Source organism: Macrobrachium nipponense, chromosome 29 (genome assembly GCF_015104395.2).
Source record: "Macrobrachium nipponense isolate FS-2020 chromosome 29, ASM1510439v2, whole genome shotgun sequence".
In the NCBI taxonomy this organism is placed as follows: domain Eukaryota; kingdom Metazoa; phylum Arthropoda; class Malacostraca; order Decapoda; family Palaemonidae; genus Macrobrachium; species Macrobrachium nipponense.
This window is the reverse complement of record NC_061092.1, coordinates 27,522,106-27,544,141: the sequence shown is the minus strand read 5'-3', so window position 1 is coordinate 27,544,141 and position 22,036 is coordinate 27,522,106. Positions and strand designations below refer to the sequence as shown.

At 36.4% G+C, this 22,036-nt stretch overlaps 1 protein-coding gene across 1 annotated transcript in view; it reads left to right on the top strand.

The window, feature by feature from the left end:
- Positions 1 to 22,036, top strand: part of LOC135206211 (uncharacterized) — a 32,911-nt gene that overhangs the window by 7,907 nt on the left and 2,968 nt on the right. Inside the window, exons 2-3 of the mRNA XM_064237548.1 lie at positions 20,853 to 21,041; positions 21,570 to 21,686. Coding sequence (XP_064093618.1) covers positions 20,853 to 21,041; positions 21,570 to 21,686 — 306 coding nt within the window. The remainder of the gene's footprint in view (positions 1 to 20,852; positions 21,042 to 21,569; positions 21,687 to 22,036) is intronic.

Sequence of the window (22,036 nt, the reverse complement as noted above, 5' to 3'; positions counted from 1 at the left end):
TTTTAGAATATATATATATATACATATGTATATAGGAGAGAGAGAGACTACTAAATCGTAAGGGGGAAGAGGGAAAGAGGACAAGCGTTACAACCTCCCTTTTCGTTCACCAGGTTGAAGGAAGTCCTCCAAGGAAGGGCAGTGGGAGTGAGTAACGCCCATTCATTAGAGGGGCGTCTCCTTAGCGTCCTAGTTTAGCGGAAAGGAGGTTTCTTGGGGAGTCCTCTTTAAGGGTAATAACGAAGCTAATGAGAAATCCTATCTGGAGTCCTGCCATACACTTTGCTTTTTAATGAGTGAATTTCCGCAGTCACCCCCGAAGGTGCCTACCTCGGTGCTTGCCTAGAAAATAAGGCTTTAATCATTATGCGAATAAATTGGAACATGTCGCTCAGTTTGGCTAAATCCACCGTTCGTTGTTTCAACAGATATTTAATTTCTAAATTGAATCTTATATTGTTTATGCCACAAAGACCATCACCTCTGATGGAGGGGTAAGTGCCGTCAGTGTATCTCACGCAGTACGCTGTAGGCATTACTTAGGTTCTTTGCAGCTTTCCTTCGGCTCCTAGATGCAACCCCTTTCATTCCTTTTACTGTACCTCCGTTCATGTTCTCTTTCTTCCATCTTACTTTCCACCCTGTCCTAACAATTGATTCATTGTGCAACTGCGATGTTTTCCTCCAGTTACACCTTTCAAACCTTTCCACTCTCAGTTTCCTTTTCAGAGCTGAATTACCTCATAGGTCTAAGCGTTTGGCCCTTGGCCTAAATTCTGTATTCTAATATATTCTACACAGACCATTCTGTCAATCGACTTCCGAAATGATTGCAAATATTTAATCCAGATTTGTATCCGTTTCACCCTTAGGACAATTCACCTGCTTTTTCTTATTTATCTAAAACATTTTCATCTTAATTCTCTAATAAATTGGATGGAATATAGAGTTTAGGCCACAGGCCAAGGGCTGGGACTTATGAGGTCACTCATCGGGAAAAGAGAAATTGAGAGTAGAAGGGTTTGAAAGGTGTAACAGGAGGAAAACATCGTAGTTGGACTATGAACAAATGATAGGAGAGTTGGAAAGCAAGATGGAAGAAAGAGAATATGAGCAGAGGTACTGTAAAAGGAAATGAAGAGGGATGCAGCTAGGGGCCGAAGGGGCGCCGCAAATAACCTTAATTAATGGCTACAGTTCACTGCATGAGGTGCACTGACGGCACTAACCCCCTTACTGAAAAATTCTGATAAAACAAACAAGAGGCTGGAAGCAGCAACAGTGACGTAATGATGACGTAGGTATTAGTATGAGACCACCAAATATCAAACGATTGCGTCACATGTGGGTTCGCCTTAAAACGTGTTAATCGTACGTTATAACGGAGATGACGTATACTGCTCTTTCCGTCTGTGATCTCATGCGTTAGTGACCAGCATATTTTTATAAGCTTCACGATATTGAAGTTATCGCGAACACTTATATACATGCTACATGCTTTGCCATCATGCTCCGAGATATCCCAGTTGTGACATCTAGCCCAGCTCAGGGCAGCAAGTATTCACACTTCATATATATATATATATATATATATATATATATATATATGTATATGCTTAAAAAATCACAGTAGAGTGCACGTGACTTCATTAAATAAGCGAATACCACAGGAAAATGATAAGCAGAAATACAAGCGCTTTCGTCTTTACTAAAACATTGTCAAGGAACGAATGTCTCAGTAAAGACGAAAGCGCATGGATTTCTGCCTATCATTTTCCTGTGGTATTCCGCTTATATATATATATAATATATATATATATATATATGTGTGTGTGTGTGTGTGTGTGCAAGTGTGTTTAAACAGAATACGGAAGCTAGGCCTGAGAAAAAGATTAGACGGAAAGTTCCACGAACAAAATTTTACATAGTTGGCCTATCTTATTTTAATTTAAACAAAAAATACGATTTCAAGGGCATTTAATTAAAACAAGATGGTCCTGGAATGCTCAAAGCATTTAGACATTTGAAATTTCAACAATGACTAAACAAACTGCAAATTGTAGGTGGTATTAATATCCTCCTCTTTTCTGTAGATACATGAAACATGGCCATGTAAAAATTTCCTTTTTGCAACCATGTAGATTACATGTATTTACAGTGATACTGGAAGGCGAGACTCAAAATCTTACTTTGACTTGTCACGTGCTTTAGTAAATACTGGTGTTATGACTTACGGTTCATGATTTCCAAAAAAAGATACTCTTTCAACAGACAAAGTTTCTTACGTGCCAAACTGACATGTGCGTAGAGGCTCGTTTAATTTTCTTAAGTTCTCGATAAAACAACCAAACGAGAAAAGGAGAATTCTCCCACTCGCCAAGGCTTCAACGGGAATTTATGGCAAACACGAACACTGACAACGTAGCAAGTGTGCGCAGAAGTTGCATTTAAAATTTTTCCATGACTTCCGCGTAAAAGAATTGTATTACTATAATCAATAACTTGTACCTGGCAGCCAAAGAAAGTTCCAAGCGCGAGTCTGAACTAGACAGTAAGCGAATCAACATACAAGTTCACAGAGAACGCATAAAAAGCAGGTGGTATTCTGAGAGGCTAAAAAAAAAAAAAATTTAATTTGCCCTCGTCAACGGCCTAACCATACTTGAAGCAACAAGCTAGACACAGGAATAAGGCAATTATAATCATCTGAGTCATAGCTCGGCAACCTTTTGGCATGCCACTCGCGATCTGGGCCGAGAAACTGAGAATGCATCATCCATTACCCTACATATACACTGACTCAGATGCTTATGGCCCACCTTGTTATGACTGGGTACTGGATGAGGGTGACTCAGAAGGGAATTGAGAGGAATCTGACGAAGGGAAGGAAGAACAAAGGGAGGTATTCAAAAGGGTACTGTGTGGTACTCCTATGATAAACATGAAAACAGCGAGGGAGCCGACGGGCGTATTTATTAAAATGATAGAAGCTTCTTGTAATTTTCTTCAAGTCAGACAAAGGATGGTTTGGGTAAATCACCAAGAACTAAAAGGGGTTAAAGGGTAGACACCTGAATTCATGACTAAGTAACAGCTTACTTCCTTAATCATCAAAATTATTTTACTTATAATAATAATAATACTTCCATCTAATATATAACCTGAAGTTTGCAATCATATAGAAGAATGGCACAATTCAAAATTCCGAGTAGTATAATGCAGATAATTCTGCATAGTCAAGTTCATATCACTTTGTATAATTACTACTAATGTAGGCCATCTATGCTATATACTGAAGGTCAATGGATTTATTGATAAAGCATTTCAAGCAAAGGACTCGGAAACAAACAAAAATGAAAAAGCAGAACAAGCGTTTTTCCTAAATGAGGCCCGTGGCTTGTCCTTGACTTCCACGCCAGCAACAAGTGGATTTCTTATCGTTGCTGTTTCTGTTGTTGCAGAGTTTCAGTTGTTTCTGTGCCAGCACGGACTCTTGCTATCCTGAACGTCCCATAAAACAACCTCGAGTACACACACACACACATCTGATTTCAAGATGCGAAAAACACACGAAGATAAGACGTTTTAGTTTAACAAACTCAAATTGATGAGTGGGCGGAGGTATTCAATGTTGGGTGATTTCCTCTTCTTCACGCCTTCCCCTCCCCCTTCCCCTCCCTCCCACTCACTCACCCAATCCTCTCCATCTATTAAAAAGGACCCTGTAGCCCACACTTCATACAGTCGCCCCAAAAAATTTCATCCGCGGGTTAGCGCAGCTGGAAGTGAAAATTGCTTGAATTCATAAGCGGTGATTTTTTCTACTTGAAATTCCTCTCGTTCACGGACGACGTAAATTTACTAGTTTTATCTACAGAAGTCAAATATTTAGCATGATGCTGTTGTGGAAGGGGGGTCTTATTATTATTATTATTATTATTATTATTATTATTATTATTATTATTATTATTATTATTATTATTATTATTATTCAGAAGATGAACCCTATCCGTATGGAACAAGCCCACCAAAGGGGCTATTGAATTGAAATTCAAGAAACTTCCAAAGAATATGGTCTTCATTCGAAAGAAGTATGAAAAGGTAAAGGGGAAAACAGAAAAATAAGATCAATTATTAGAAAAAAGAGATAAATTAACAAATAAATAACTAAAAATGTGAGTAAATTATCAAAATACAAAAACTGTACTAGGGCAGTAATGCATTGCATCTTCGCTTGAACTTCTAAAGTAGTTGAAACAAGACACAGAACTGTTTTTCATTAAATCTCTAGATAAAAACTACAGTTCTGAATAGTAACTTGGACTACATACAAATACAAAATGTCACAGATATAACCTTCTTACAAGATTGTCTTACTAAAGGTCTCAAAACATGATTGCTCAGGTGCAGATGAAGTCAAAGCTATATTTAGTCTTCCACACAACCGGACGGGTACATCTTAACTCAGCTAGTTACAAAAAAAAAAAGGCTATGCATAAATGCATAAATGACCGGAGAACAGTGTGTGGGTGTGTAAATTCAAGGCCCAAATCTTACAATGTAGATATTATTATTATTATTATTATTATTATTATTATTATTATTAATTATTATTATTATTATTATTATTATTATTATTATTATTATTGTTAACTGAAGGCCCAAATGTAGATACCATTATCATCCATGCTATTATTATTATTATCATTATTATTATTATTATTCAAGAAATATCCACAATTATATATATATAAAAATATATTTTATGTAAAAATATAAAACAAAGACTTCCGAACACTTGAACGGTGTTCCTCATCAGTGTGAATTTCTTAACAAAATTATTATTATTATTATTATTATTATTATTATTATTATTATTATTATTATTATTATTATTATTATTATTATTATTATTATATTTGGAAAGACTACCTTCTTTTAGACATCACTAGAAGTAACGGCTGCATCAGCTGAACTGATTTTTCACAAATGTCTGAAATTTGGTTTCCTGGAGGACACATGATAAATAAGGCTGAATTAGAAAAAATATTAGCGGTATATCCAAGTTAAATACAGATCGAAATTATAATCAAAGCCAAATATATTTTTTATTTAAAAGAATGAAGACAGTTGAAAGTAACTTACAACTGGCCCACAATCTGTCATTCAACTTGGGGAGCCAAGTAAATTTTCAAGAGCGAAAAAGTGTATAGCATTTATAATTACATACACCTTGGACCTATTTTTGGACTGTTATATCAATTAAATCTGACGAAACTTCAAAAGACTGTCATCCAGAATTACCCCGAATAACCACAAATGAAAGCATCATGATCTATACAAAGAGATATCCTTTCAAACTTTTCTAACTAACAGCAAACATAAAAATAAACTTGATCAGAACCAGTCTTTCGGCTTGGATGATCAAAGAGTTGCTTTGTGGTCGTATGAGCCAAGTTGTTTGTTGTTTCGTCTTATTTCCATATACATTAGGTTTAGCTTTATGTCAGCATTCTGATAGAGTTTACTGTTTATGTTTCAAACAAAATCTGTGAAAACTAATGCACTTAAAATATATATATATATATATATATATATATATATATATATATATTATATATATATATATACATATATATATATATATATATATATATATATATATATATATATATATAAATTCAAAACACAGAAATGAAATGGAATATGAGATTCAGGCACAAAGAGCCAACTTTTAAAACAGCGTGCAACCATTTGGAAATAATTTCACAATGAAAACCAACGGCAATAAAAGATAGGGCTGTTCCAAGAATTCTGTAGCAAAAAGGAAAACAGACGACACAGAGAGAAGTCGTCACTGATGAGAATGATTCAGAAATGGTTGTCCTTCCCAAACGACAATGACTAAAATAGAAGAAGAAATTATTATTCTCACGACATCGACGATTCCCTGGATTCGAACCGTCAAAACGATCTATATGTTTGGAGTTCCCTGAGTTGGCAAACCAAGCGTGAATCATGACTAGAATAATTCCTAGTCATGGCTGTAAATTTCGAGAACCCCGGAGATGTTTTCCGATAGAGCGAGACTCGTATGAAGATCGGAAACCAGTATTTTTCGGATGTGATCCTGAGTGTAACATCCTTCTTGAAGCTGAACGACTGAGTGACTGGTTTGTGGCTACTAAAACGGGCGTCACAACATCTAGGACTAGGTTATTGACGCCGTATAAAAATTTAACATCAAACCAAAATAGATAAGTAAATACATAGATTTAAAAGGATTTTCACATGTGAAATATATAAAAAATATTTACTCTGCCAACCCTCTCAAACTTCCTCTGTCTGTTTGTCTCGCTATTCAGTGGTGTAGTATGCGTGTGTGTAGCTAAAACTGGAAAGCCAGGATTAGATCTTCATCTTGGCAATTTTGAACACTCGAAAATCTTTGAAATCACAAATTTAATCCAAAATTTAAATGGAACACTGTCAAACATTTAGGACCAAGAGTTTCTAAAAATATTTTCAGAGAAGTGACTACAGTCTGTCCTTAGCCACTCATATTAAAAGCAAGGATATCATTTAAGTCTCTATACTTACCTTAACCTTGCGTTTGCTTTGAAATTACTGTTCCTGACTTCACAAACCGATATACTTCAAAGCCGCACCTGTTCGTGGCTAATACTCAAGGATGAAATCTAACCTTCAATCAAGGTTCAATTTGACTGATATTTTTCATGAGCAAAATTTCTCTCCTAAGATCTTAATCAATCAACATGGTTTTGGATGTTTTTGGGTCTCAATTAAAACCGAGTATTCAACTTTGAATTTACCCAAATCCATAAAGTGAATTCAATTTCGACCGCAGCTGACTCTCATGCAATTTTTGTCACCTTGAACTTAATAATTTGGCAGTATGATGATACCCAATTTCATTTCAGCCTTTAACATTATTCTAACACTGTCCCCAAAGGTAATGTCGAGAGTTCTAATAAATACACTACAATCAAAATATAAGTAATGACAAAAATAACAAGGAAAAAGGAAGACCCTCTAGCAAGCCGTACATATTCACAGACAGACCTCCTTCATTCATGGAACTTTTGACGGGACAAGAAATTTTCGCCGTCTCGGTGGCAGTATTTAGGCAATGGACCCGAAAATAACCGCAGTTAAGGATGGTCCTAGTGGGAAAAATGCGCCACGTCATTTTCTTCCAAGGAAGAGGCCTCTTCTAAAATAGCTATGATATCATCACCTCTCATCTACGAGTGGGTCAGCCACGGCTCGACACTTTTGACCTCAAAGCCCAACGTTTGATGTCATTTGGTCACAGTCACGTTAACATTAAGTTTATTGCGTTCTCTCTCTTTCTCTCTCTCTCTCTCTCTCTCTCTCCACGTCTGCCATGTCTCTAGACTGTTGCTCTCAAACCCCAGCATTTGATGCCATCTTACCAATGTCACACTTATAAAAGTTTGTTGTGTTTTCTCTCTCTCTCTCTCTCTCTCTCTCTCTCTCTCTCTCTCTCTCTCTCTCAGTTCCGGTTCTAACACCGAATGTCCTTGGAATCCAGAATACTAACAATGACGATGGCGTCATGGAATTAACATCTAGTTAACAATTAAACGTCGCCCGCAGCGTCCGCCGACGGGACAAATAATGAAAGAGGGCGTAGCCCCTGGCTCTCTCTCTCTCTCTCTCTCTCTCTCTCTCTCTCTCTCTCTCTCTCTCTCTCTCTCTCTCTCTCTCTACGACTGCTGACCTACTGTAGTATACACACGGGGTAGTTTACTGTTACGACCTGTTTTCACGCTGGAGCGTTCGCACATATGTTTACATCAACATGTTTTATTAGCAATTTGCATAATATATATAATATATACATTTACACATGCTTTCTCATGTAAGCTCAGCAAACACTGAGACACGCATTTGTATGTATGCATGTTTAGAGAGAGAGAGAGAGAGAGAGAGCGAGCAGACGTGACTGAAATAAAAGACAAGTGAAAATAGTTTAGGTAATTTCTACTGTGGCTTTAATGAATATTCTAACATTTATTTTTCATCCAACAGTGTTGGAAAGCAATTGGTAATTGCGATTCTCTAATCAGAGGCGTTTATCCACCATACAATATCCTAAATCATTCCTATGTTTTGTAAACGCAAAAAAAACTTTTTTCATACATCACCCCCGCCCCCCTCCCCAAACATCCGGTACACTTTCCATCTGCCTTACTATATTAAATCCTTCTGTAAATTAGCATAAAATATTAGAAATACAACGCAGTTTATTTTTTAGCATCATTAACCAACTGGGTCAATATTGTAAAAGTACACTGTCTCCACAGTAAAAAGGAACAGCTAGGTAAAATGTACGCTACTGACACCATGTTTGGGCAGTTATATGTGACCGAAAATATTCAACGGCAACTGACTGAGAACACTACATATCAGGAAAAAAAATCATCATAAATTTTCATTAATTGTCAGACTGTCCCATTCTTCTTTTTAACATCCGGACATAATTTGCATACTTTCCTTCTTTACAATATAATAATCTCATTCCCAAAAGACGTGACTAAAAACACCAAAACTGAAATTTACCCTCGGCGGTCATAAAATTTAAAAGTAAATTGGATAAATACCCGAAGCCTTTCACCAGACCCTTTTCGACAATCCACACCAGTGACTGTCCTTCCTTTGCGAAGGGTTTTCACTGCTTTTTCCTACGAGACATCCCTCAGGGAGGCAGTGCTATCAGTACACTTCATGTGGAGCACTGTAGGCAACGTCCCTTCGGCCCCCACCTGAAACTTCTTTCATTCCTATGTTCATATTCTCTTCCTTCCATCTTATTTTTCAACCTCTCCTGACAATTGTTCCAACATTATTTTCTGCACTGAATGACCTCATAGGTCCCAGAATTCGCCTGCCTGCTTAAATTCTATATACCAATTCCTAACAGACACATTTGTTTGAACCAACTCTGGTATTGGATAACTGTTTTGAAAATTCCTTCGTTAACAAAAATGGTGCTAAATAGTCGGCAGAAAGAATGATGGCATAAACTCTTCACTTAAGTTAAAGTCCATTATACAAAGCACGTCGTAACGAGCCCCACCGAAGACTCACTAATATTCCATGTGACCTAATTGTATTCAGTATCATATTTAACAAAAGCCTGCTGTCAGAATTAGCATATTTTGTTGAACCCGTTGACGCCAGGGATATAAAAAGTATAAGGCAGTTTTTAACTAGCTTACAACAGAACGGCTGAAAAAAATCATAATTTTCATCATCATGGAGATTATCAACACTCGAGTATTTTTTCCCCCAAAGGTCAGTCACTTGTGCGAACAGCATGACAGCAGATTTGTAAATAATCCTACTGTGGTAATGACTCAACGCAGAGGCTACAGGCGATGTGATAACTATCAGTAACTATCATAAATGAATGCAAGAAAGCAGCCTTCGCAGGAAAGACAAGAAAGCTTAGAATAGAACAGAATAGAGTTTAAGCCAAAGGCCAAGCGCTAGGACCTGTGTTGAGGCACATTCTACACTGAAAGGGAAGGTTTGAGAGTAAAAAGATTCTAAATGTGTAACAGGAGGAAAACCTCGCAGTTGCACTCTGCATCAATTGTTAGGAGAGAGTGGAAAGTAAGATGGAAGACAGAAATTATGAAAGAAGGTACAGTAAAAGGAATGAAAAAGTTGGTTGAAACTAGGGACGCAACAAAGAACCTTAAGTATTGCCTACAGTGCACCTCCTGAGGTACACTGACGGCACTACCCCCTACGGGTACGGGGAACAAGACAGATTTAAATCACGCTGAAAGCAAATTACAATAACACGGTCTGGCTGAAGAACGCTAAATTTCAATTTAACGAATTAACCTGGCTACTTATTACATAATTTTTGTTAAAAGATACAATAATGATACGATTAAGGAACGAAAAAGTGAGGAAGTTGCATTATTTAATTTGAAAACAAAGTGACATTTCCGCGTAGGAATAAACGTCTCTGATTTGAGAAGTCTAAGAGAAATTTTCGTCACCTTCTCTGGAAGGTCTTAGTGACTAGCGCGTCGAAGTGTATCAAAAATAACATAATAGTTTATATCCTCTCTCTCTCTCTCTCTCAAGGCAGTCATTTTAAATATATCAGATGCCTTCTACAAACGAAAACCGAATTTCGAAGCAAGGGGAAAGTTTCTGTGGAACTAACACATTTTTTTTTTTTTACAAGTTTTAACCGAAATGTGGGTCATCAAACAAACTTCAAGGTCTTCGATGCTTGTCTGCCTGGAAAGTCTATCGCAATTACGAACGGGAAGTTCAATAATGAGAGGGAAACTTTAGCTTGGGAAAAAAAAACAGGGACAAGGTCAATGCCAGTCGAACTATTTTTCCCGGGAAAAAATCTATTTTTACCGGAAAAAAATCAAGGAATGGATATGGTGAATTAGAAACTTTTCCTAAAGTTGCCATCTTGCAAATCTGAACGTAAATAAATAAATAAAAAAAAACTTGGACTGAGCTACACATGCGGTCATGGTCATAAAAACTTGAATGGACTAAGCTACACATGAGGTTACGGTCATGGCGATGCATTTCTCTTTTGCTTTTTTTTATATAAATGGTCTCTCGTCACGATATTCAACACAGCAGAAATACATTGCTGTCGTTATATTACGAAGGGTAAATGAAATTTACAGATATAATGAAAACAGGAGAACAAAAGCTTAAATTTTTTATGTAAAGGAAAGATTAATTGGGTTAGTATATATTTCTCCTTGAGCCTGTTGGTCACAAGCGGAGTTACTCTAGGAATTATGACATGATATAATTTATCATAGATATACCATGAGTATGTTTAAAGATTACATATATATAACATATAAAAATAATGAACATTTCGCAGATCAATTGAACATAACACGGGGAAAGGAACACTTTCGCCTCTTGGTGAAAGCCTAACCACACGATAACCGGATAATGTACTTAGTACTGTAAATTCATGGTGAGCTCTCTCTCTCTCTCTCACTTTCCTTCTAGGTGACTGGGTGTTCTAGTGAATCTAGTAACATCATCGTTGTTCTTAAATTGCCCTAAAAGGGGTAGTGTCGTCAGTGCACCTCACGCCCTGCACTATAAGCATTGTGTAAAGTTCTTAGCGGCGTCCCAGCGACCCGTAGCTGCAACCCCTTTCATTCCCTTCAATTATACCTTCCTTCAAATTCTCTTTCTTCCATCTTACTTTCCACCCTCTCCTAAAAATTGCTTCGCAGTGCAACTGCGAGGTTTTCTTCCCGTTGCACCTTTCAAACCTTTTTACTTATATTTCCCTTTCAGCGCCGAATGATCTCATCATAGGTCCCAGCGCTTGGCCTTTGGCCTACATTTTACATTCCACTGATCATAAAGCGTTTTGTATATTTGCTTTTTTCTCAAGAGAGAAAAAGGAAACTGACGGCAAAGTCCAAGGCTCTATTAATTTTCCTTCAGTGTGCATTCAGTCACATCACAAACAAATTCAAAATAAAATCCAGCCATTCTTTTCGATACTTTCCCTCAGTCACATTTTTGCGAGACAAGGACAAAGGGGGGGAAAGCGTTTACCCTCTCAGAAGGTCGTAGGAAAGTGAAATTTACGACAGGTGAAATCACTTGAGGAGAGATGCTCAAGAGTGAAATAAAAAGAACTGAAATAAAAAAAAATATTTTTTTTCAGTCGTGGTTTAAAAATGGAAAGTTTATGTTGTGTAAAACGAGCAGCGCCGTTTCCCGAGATAAGTTAAAGGAATTACATGCCATAAAGAATAAATATCGCAAAATAAATATTTAAAGAAAATGACAAGAGTACGACGTAAGCTTCCCAAAATAGACATCGCCACACATTCGATCATCTTTACGGCATTTCACATATGATTAAACACCTGCGTGTGTACACATAAACGTCGTGCAAGTCATGTTCTATACACACTTCTCTGTTTAAAATATAAGCAGACAAATAGCACGGGCCTGACTACATCCCAATAGTTAAAATAGATAACATTTCCTGGAAGCTAATGAGTCTTGACATCGCTAACCTTTATAGATTATTTACGAAATAATAAAAGTAATTTAAATAGACACGAGCGATTATATATGGGGGAATTCTAAGAACAAACCATTATGTCAATGAAAAGACACAATCCCGTCATCCTGGACCCACTCACTCACACACACACACACACACACTGGTTCCTCGTTCTACGGCGCTCACTCCACAAACACAGTTGCGGGCACACTAGACTACACTGTTCGTTCGTGTTAGATGCAGAGCTACATAACTTGAAAACATTTTTACTTCATAGCTGTTCTCTTTCATACCGTTAATACATTATTCAAACTGACACTGAATTCCCTTGTTATTTACAAATCTAAACCTCTTTGGCTTTACTTTATTTAATAGTTCGTCATACTAGTTATTTGTTTATTTAAATCCTTGATCAGTGCCCTATTCTGCAATAAGTACTCCAAAATATTAAGAGGATCTAGGCTAAGTTTTACTCGCACGCGCCCCGGCTCGTCTTCACTTGTTTGCCCGGTGTTGGGTGACACCCACGCACGCGCTCTGGTTTGTTGACAAAGGCGTTTTTGTCTTCGTTTTTACAGTAAAAGGGGAAGGAGGAAAAATAATACCGTCCAACAGGTTTTGTTTTTAACGCTAGAAGTATGTCAAACATTGTTTGAGTGATTACTTCCAACGGCATTTTACTGTTCTTGCTTTTTAGTGAATTTGTTATCTATTTATTAATTTATTTTTTCTTTCTTAATATGCGAGATCTCTTCTCTTACTTCTTCCTAATGAACGCCATATTAAATTTCAAGAGAATGGCTTCTTTTGTGGGCTTTTTCCAAATGAATACGGTTCAACTTTTGAACAATAATAATAATATGAATTCGTTTCAATATTCTTTACAATGTCGAACACTCAAAAATAATTCTGGCTTTTGTGCTCAAAGACTTAATCCATGTATTAAACAGTTATTCTCCTACCATCACGTTCTAACAAAAGCAATGACTGATTTACTCTATCATCCAGTACAGCGGTTGGGAAATCTAATGTCAAGATACCTTACCGATGAGCAACCACTGAATATACTGAATATACATACATACATAAATCATACTCTCTCAACTTATCACTATTTCAGCTACGAACACACACACACGCCGCGCACACACGCACACACACACACACATACACACACACACACAGAAAGTGAGAGAGATCAACAACAGGTCTCGATTAAACTCGACTGAATAACATCCTCAGTGTATAACTGAATGACGCTAACTTATAAAGGCAATTTTTCCAGGGACGTTGATATACTCTGTATAAGACTCAGACTTCAAATCTTTATATATATATATATAGATATATCTATATATATATATATATATATATATATATATATATATTATATATATATATGCGTATATTCCCTCAAGTCAAGTTTCAAGAAATTAGTATCGAATGGAACTATGGTAGTATTGTATTTAATAGATACTAAGGTGATGATATATCTAGAGTTAAATACGGTATATATATATATATATATATATATATATATATATATATATATATACGGTATGTATGTGTGTTTTTTAGCTATAAAAACTTTCCATTACTTAATGACAATGCGACAATGCCTTTCTAAGAATGGAATTACTACTTCACCTGCTGAATTACAACAGCTATCAACAGATAAAAACGAAATCTTAAAAAAAAAGTTTTACCTATGAACTAAAACTGGAAGCGATACAATTCTGCAGCTGCAACAATCGTTAAATGAAGACTAATGCGTTCATTGACACTATATAGTCTTCACGTTCCAACCAAGTAGAACAGCAAGACAGTATACTTTTTTTTTTTTTTTAAGTTTCCCAAATTGCTAAATTATACGGTAGAGTGCCTTGCCGTTTTAAAAGTATGGGCTCAGTCCTTGATTTTACAAGAATGTTTAACTAAAATGTTTACAATCCACAACCAGAAGTCGTGGGCGTGGAATCCGTTTAAAGCATAACAAAAGGAAATATGAAGGTATTTGAAAAATGAGGAATACGTGCTTTCTACGCAAAACATTAATTTATAAACATAACATTAAGCTACAAATATCGTTTGATATCCAATTCGCTCTACTTCGGGAATGTCATCGATGGAGAATTATTGAGAACAGATCATTCATCAGGTATAATTCAACTTCGGTGATATTCCCGAAGAAAAGCGAACTGGATATTTAACGACATTTGAGGCTTAATGTTTGTGTATATAAAATGTCACGGTGATGTATATGTATATATATATATATATATATATATATATATATATATATATATACATAAAAGAGAATACAATGTAATCCACAGGATGATTTCAGCCTAAAACTCAAGTCCCCTTGTAGAACGCCGTGAAAAAGGGAGGGTCGAAGCAGCACCTCTAAAGGAGTTATAGTAGGCGTGCGCGTGAGTGGCTCGTGGAGGAGGAAGAGGAATGGGGGAGGCAATGAGGGGGGAGGTGGTGAAGGGGATGGCGGGGAGGGAGGGTTGAGGTGTTTTACAGACAGAGGTGCCCTTGAGCAATCCTCTCCTTGCTTCTACAGAAAGTTCTCTCAAGCTCGACGATAGTCCGAGTATTTTTCTCCGCGAGACAATAAATTCATTCACACACACACACACACACACACACATACACACACACACATATATATATATAATAATATATAATATATAATATATATATATATATATATATATTGTATATAATATATAATTTATATATATATATATATATATATATATATATATATAATATACATATAATCACATAGACAATAATGAAGTGATTATCGTGAGGACAAGGAAAATGTGATTTCCTTACAGTTTCCTGTCCTCCAGTATTCCAATTCAGCTTCTCTCTCTCTCTCTCTCTCTCTCTCTCTCTCTCTCTCTCTCTCTCTCTCTCTCTCTCGTTAAAGAGCATTTAGAAAAAAGTTTGAAGACAATAATAAATTATTGCAATGCTTACATTACGCATCTTACACTGCAGTACTCAAAAACTGCAGTATGGTTGAAGTCGTCAATTTATTTGTGGAACTGTAAGCCTGCTCATCAACAGAGCTTTTCCGCAATTGCTTAATCTAAATAATAAAATCGTCTGCATATGTGAGCGGGAGAGAGAGAGACCAGAGTTGCATAACGACACATCCGGTTCACTTCCTGTGGCGGTTTCTTTTCAATCCTACGCCGTGGATGAATCCACGGTTGAGTGATGGACTCAAGCAACAATGAGCCGACTAGAATTTCAGTTGTTTAAATAATGAAAAATACAACCGAGAGCCCCTAATAAAAAGCAGTGTTCAATGCGGATGTTCAATAATGCGTGTGAGAAAAACATGACTCGATTCTGAAACTCCGTATTTTAGTTTCTTGTTTTAGCAAATCAAGAACCTGCACCTGTGCATCCGTCATGTCAATGTCTGTCGTACGTATTAAGATGTTTACCTTTACAGATACCAACATAAGTTTTATACACAATTGTGCATTTCAGTACCTCTTCACGAGAATTACGATGAAAATGACGCTGGTAAGAGGCCATAGCAGGGTTCCCAGCTACGCCCAAAGGGGATGACGCCATTCCCTCTTATGGGTTCCATTGGCGGTGCTGGAAACTTTCGGTTTCTATCAACCCTTATATACCGAACGTGGATTCCTCCAGTAGGCTTTCCTTAGCAAACCACCTTGCCTTTCCGTCGCTTATAAACCATATCTAAGAAAGCTGCGATACCAAGGTATATAAATAAGGTGCCTTTCGTGTTAAACTGATATTAAAGACAGTTTTATCGGAGTTCCTCTTTTCATATTGGGCAAGTTCGTTACTGTCGGTTACCACGTTCTGTTTAAATCAAAAGAGACGAAAATGCGCAGATCACTATTCCATAGACAATTTTACAAATAAGTATGCGTACGGTCTTGAAATAGAAACTAGTATTAATGATGACATGATGTGTGATATCTCGGTAGCTGAACGAGAGGCTTTGTGTGAGTGTGGTACTACATCCTGCCAGCTAGCTCGAAGATCTCCCCCCCCCCCCCCCCCACCCCCCCCCCCCCCCCCAACCTCCTTTCAGTTCACTCACCCTACCCAGTGCTTTCTTTCACTCCTCCGCTTGCACCCTGGTTAAATCGTCTAGTCTGAATATAAAAACTTATGAATGCAATACATTCTTACCCACTTGAATCAGTTACCAGTTGCCATTCTCTCTCTCTCTCTCTCTCATGATAATTAATATAAATATTAAGAATATAAAAATTGTTATGAATGCAATGAATTCTTACCCACTTGAATCAGTTAACAGGTTGGCTCTCTCTCTCTCTCTCTCTCTCATGTGTATTAACTTGGGATTAAACTTGCGTATGTTTTGTTGCTGTTATTTTCTTCTACCAGTTTAATTTCATTCTTAATATCCTTTAAGGGTTCATTTCATAATTTTAAGAAATCAAGTGGCTAATAGGATATCTTACAATTCAAACATTTATGCTTTAGTTCCTCTGTTTTAGTATTGTTTTTCTTACAACATTTTGACGTCATTCAGAAAAAAATCATTGTCACATATTTTCATTCATATGATAGTATAATGGGCATTAAGTTAACATACAGCTACAATGAAACTAAGGTTTTATAATGAATGGTTGCTTTGTAATGTATGACATTACCTCTCTCTCTCCTGTGAGGGTGATCTGAGACAGCTGAAATATATATACCCTCATGTCAATTAATTTAAAAACGCGAGGCCTCGACGAGGTACTCTCACTAACAAGAAGCTGAAGCATTCAGCTTATATTCTGTCTCTTCAAATCTATTTTCCTCCACTGCACGATTCCCGTTTACTTAATTGACCCACATATGCTACAAGCTTTTCAATCCCCTCAAATATCACCCGTTTCGTCATTCCTTCCCAGTGAAAAACCAATGACGAATAAAAGTCCATTGTTGCCTTGTATTTGTCTATATATTTTTGCATTCACTAACGAGAAACTTAATCGCCCTGATTCGTATGAGCAGAATGCATTTTTAAAAAAATATCCATTTTCAATATCCTTGTCAATGGATTGATGCAAAAAGTATGAAATTTAAATCGTTACTTGACGAAATAAAATACCGAAACCTAGACTCAGGATCCAGAGAATCCTATACCTATGTTTCGAAGTCCAGTACGTAAGAAACGTAAGTAGTCCTACGCTTCCTAGTCCAATACGTGAATAGAGCTTATTGCTGCGTTTCGAAGTCCAGTACGTAAACAGTATCTAGTCTTGTGTCTCCAAGTTAAGTACGTAAATATACTCTGTTTTTTTCCATCTGGCCATCCGCCTGTGGTGTTTGCGTATGGTAACACTGCGTCCCGGGCTTTAGATAGTTACATTCAACAATGATAATAATATCCTATTTCAAATATTAACAGTGTAATTAGTTTACAGTAATTTATTAAAACACTTTTCAGTTGCAAATGTACACCCAGACATCCTTTCAATTACCTAAAACTTACACATCGCGTAATTATTTAAAGCCCGGGACGCAGTGTTACCATGCGAAAACACCACAGGCGGATGGACCGATGGAAAAAAAACAGAGTATAGTATTCTAGTCTTACGCTTCCAAGTCCAGCACGGAAAACATTACCTAGAGTTCTGAGTTTCCAAGTAAATTTTCCAGTCCAGTACATAACTTGTATCTAGTCCTATGTTTCCAAATCCAGCACGAAACCAGTATCTATTCCTGATTTCCCAAGTCCAATAGGTATTAAATATCCAGCCTTGTGTTACCAAGTCAACATGTGAATATTACCAAAATCCCCAACGAATATTGTCAGCACACAATTAAGAGAACCTAATTGTGACACAAAGGACCTCGACCTTGAAATGCTTAATTGTCACATCCTGCCTGCGGGCATAGCTGCTGCAGTAAGGTATTTTGCTAACTATGAAAATGCAAACTACCCAAACAAAGTACAATAATGAGCACTCTTCATCCTGCCTGACTGACTAGATAATTAAGGCTAAGGGTAGGGGTGATGCACTCCTTTCCGAAATACTGTAGAACGAAACACGCTACGCCATTCATTCTCGAATAAATTTTACGTGAAGATTAGGGGTGTGCCTGTTTGCAGGGAGGAAGATTAAGAGTCATGTTCTTCCATTAGCAACACCTGACTCGTACACAATTTTGATTGGATATTTACACAATTTTGATTGGATATTGGAGGTTTCTTATGCAAATATACTGACATTGAAAGGCAAAATAAGCTGTTTGGTCTATATAAATAATTATTTTCCCTTGCAAACAAATTTGGAGAGGTAAATAAAACTGTAGGAAGGCTATCTTTTAAAAGCCTTAGTATGTTTTAAAAACTTACTACAGTTCTAAAAGTTAATCAGTGAAAATACTGTCTTCCATGAATTTCAAAATGGGTGGCATTTCTCAAGAACTACTGCATTTTCCAGGGTACTCCTGAAATTAACGGAAACTACCGATCTATATTTTTCTAATGTCATTTATAATTTAATTGAAACTAATAATTTGATTTAAGTTATATACATGTATATGTGTATGCATGTGTGTAAATGAAGATGTGCACCAACAGAAAGCAGTAATAGGGTACTGGAGAAGCTAACTAAAGCTGAGATTCGTTAAGAATCTGCGAAGTACAAAAATACGCATTACGACAGCATTAAAGCATCAGCACTCAACTCATAAGGGCCGCATCCCCCAATCTCCACTTGAATCATGTTCCCTAAGCAATCACCAGATAAAGGTTGAACTCGTTCGCACAAAGAGCTCACTGGAACATATACTAGAGGCAGCAGATTGAGACTAGACTTTTCCACCACCAGGTGTTCGGTGATCAAGTCACACACAAAAATAGCGATGATTCGTTCCGTATGGTCACCCTGATCCAACTTTAACCGCTGGCTGCTGCCATTTTCTCTCTGCACCTTTTCTGACCGCCAACCCACTCCACCCCACCCCAAAGGCTGTTTATTCCCTTCTTTTCTCCTAAGTCTTGATTGCATAACCGCCGTTTTTACACTTTATTCGTTACAATCGTTCTTCCTTTATATTTACCCCCCCCCCCCTCTTCCTTCCCTTTCCCAACGGTTCACTGCCTAAACCTGTTCTCAGGTTGTTAACATTTTTCTATTTCTTTCACATCCTCGTTTTCTATATTATTATTATTATTATTATTATTATTATTATTATTATTATTATTATTATTATTATTATTATTATTAATTCAGAAAATGAGCCCCATTCATATGGAACAAGCCCACAGGGGCCATTGCTTGAAATTTAAGCTTTCAAACAATATGATGTTCATTAGGAAGAATGAAGAGGAGGTAAAGGGAAATAAAGAAAGAAGAGATCTCACTTATTAAAAAAGAAAAAAATAAATTAGCAAATTAACATATCTATTGTCTTTCCAAACGATCAAATCATCCTTTTTCTCTTCCTGTCACCTTCTGCGATCATATTCTCTTTACACGATTCCCTCATATCCTTCTTTCATCAAGCCCTTTTCCCCTTCTCACATGCAATGTACACAACCTACGCCTTTAATAACAAACCTGCCTTGCATAAAAGCAAAGGCCCTTTTACTTTATTATTCACTCGAGTTTCAAAACAATGTCTTTTACTTTTTTTTAACCTTGTTTTACCTCGCATAATATATCAAAGTTGAGCAATGTTTACACTCAAATCTCTTTGCAGTGATTCAGTAAAAACAAGAATCATTAAAGATATTTTTGGAGAGTAGTGTATATGTATATATATATATATATATATATATATATATATATATATATAATCGTAACTCAATCAGCAACATAAAGATAGATCCTCCCTTAGTTAACTTTTGTCAACAGACCATATAAAATATAGGATGTCAGGTCAATGAAAAATTCGTAAAAAAAATCAATTTCCGTTAATCGTCTGATTTGATTTTTGCAAATAATTTAAAAATAACTATAAGTCCAAAATACTATTACAACCGATTTAAATATAAGCATCATCTGCGATGAGATAACAGCCTCCAGGGAAACAGCAGAGCTATCTATAAACCCAAAACTTATAGTACGACACGATGTACCTACATCGTGAGGCAAAATAATAAATTTAGAATCATTCACATTACCAAAGTTTAATAAAATACAGACTGAGACGGAATAAGAAGGGGTTGGTTGGCTACATTTTTCCTATTCATTTAATAATTTGTTAATTTATTTTGTTTAAATAAGTGATATCTTTCTATATTTCCCATTACCTTATGTTACTCGTTTCTAATAAACATATTCTTAGGAAGCTTGAATTTCAAGTCAACGGCCCCTACAAGATTGTTCCATATGAATAGGGTTTATCTTTTAAATAATAATAATTAATAATAATAATAATAATAATAATAACAACAACAACAACAACAACAACAACAACAACAAGCACTTGAATTACAGCACTGTGTAAACCTAAGGTTTTTTTTTTTAAGTAAACGTATGTAGCAAAACCACATTAAAATACTAAAAGATCTACATAAAGTAATTATTATATCTACCCATAACCTCAATCAAATAAAAACACATTCTTGACCCCCAACAGTTCTATTAGTGCATTTTTAGTAATATTACTCAGTACCTTACTCCAACTGTACTGTAAAGTACTGTACTGTACTCGACTTGGTATGTTAAGGGTCTTTTGAGCAACGTTTATAAAAATATAAACAACTTCAAATTAACATTTCCCTACCTTGCAGTGCCTCGCCTTCATCGCCATCGCCCTCCTGCGTCAGTACGACCTCCACTTCGGCTCAGAATCGTGGACGAACAGCCAGTCCCTTGCCGACAGGAGACTGGTGGGTATCATCGCCATCGGGTCATCCATCCTGATTTCACTTCCACTCCTCCTCGGGTACATCTTCTTCGCTCACTCTTCTAACCTCCTGGTAAGGACGAAGGGAAAGCTTATTTAAATTTCTGAGAGAGACTGGCACAAAATACAAAGTAGCATTCACTTCTGTAATTATTTTTACCAGTGTTGTAGTTAATTCAATGGATGCTAATAGTAATGTTATCATTTTTACTTGTGTTGGAGTTAATTCATTGCAAAACTAATGTAATCTGTTATCATTTTACCTGTGTTTTTGTTAATTCAATGTACAAGTTAAAAGTAATCTGTAATCATTTTTACCTGTTTTGCATTTAATTTAATGTAAAAGCTAATACTGTATAAATTGTAATCATATTTACCCAAGTTGCTGTTAATTTAGCGCAAATGGCAATTAGCTTTTAAAAAAATTGGAGTTATGTTACAGTAACATTTTTAACAGAAAATTCAGTTCAGTCTACTATTTTACCAACATAGTAAGGGTAAAAAATGATAAATTCATTCACAAAGTGACATTGGCCTAGATAACAATAGTTTCCTCATATTAGTAAAGTGAACCATCCTAAAGCAAAACAAATATTTCCAGGAAGTGCTGTTCTGCTTCACGGCTGCTTGCATGAACGTGGCTGGTGGTGCCATGGCCATTGAGACCTACCAGGACAAGAGTGACAGTGAATACACCAAAGCGGGGATGGCTATGGGGGTAAGCACAGAGAGAGAGAGAGAGAGAGAGAGAGAGAGAGAGAGAGAGAGAGAGAGAGAGAGAGAGAGAGAGGGGGGGGGGGTTGTATGAAATTTGGGCCATATGGCCCTACAATGGGGCTGGAAAGCAATTACGGTCCTATTCGCAATGTTGGTTCAGTTGTGAAATGCAAATGTCCCCAGCAAGTTTCCAGATTCAAGGTACTTACTTATAAAGTGCCTTCAATAACATTAAAGATAAATTTTAACTTTTCAGCAACCTTTAACTTCTGAAAGGAGTTGTGACTTCTCTGTAAAAAAAAAATAATAATAAATAAAATAATTTTAAAAAGTAATTTAGAAAAAATATAT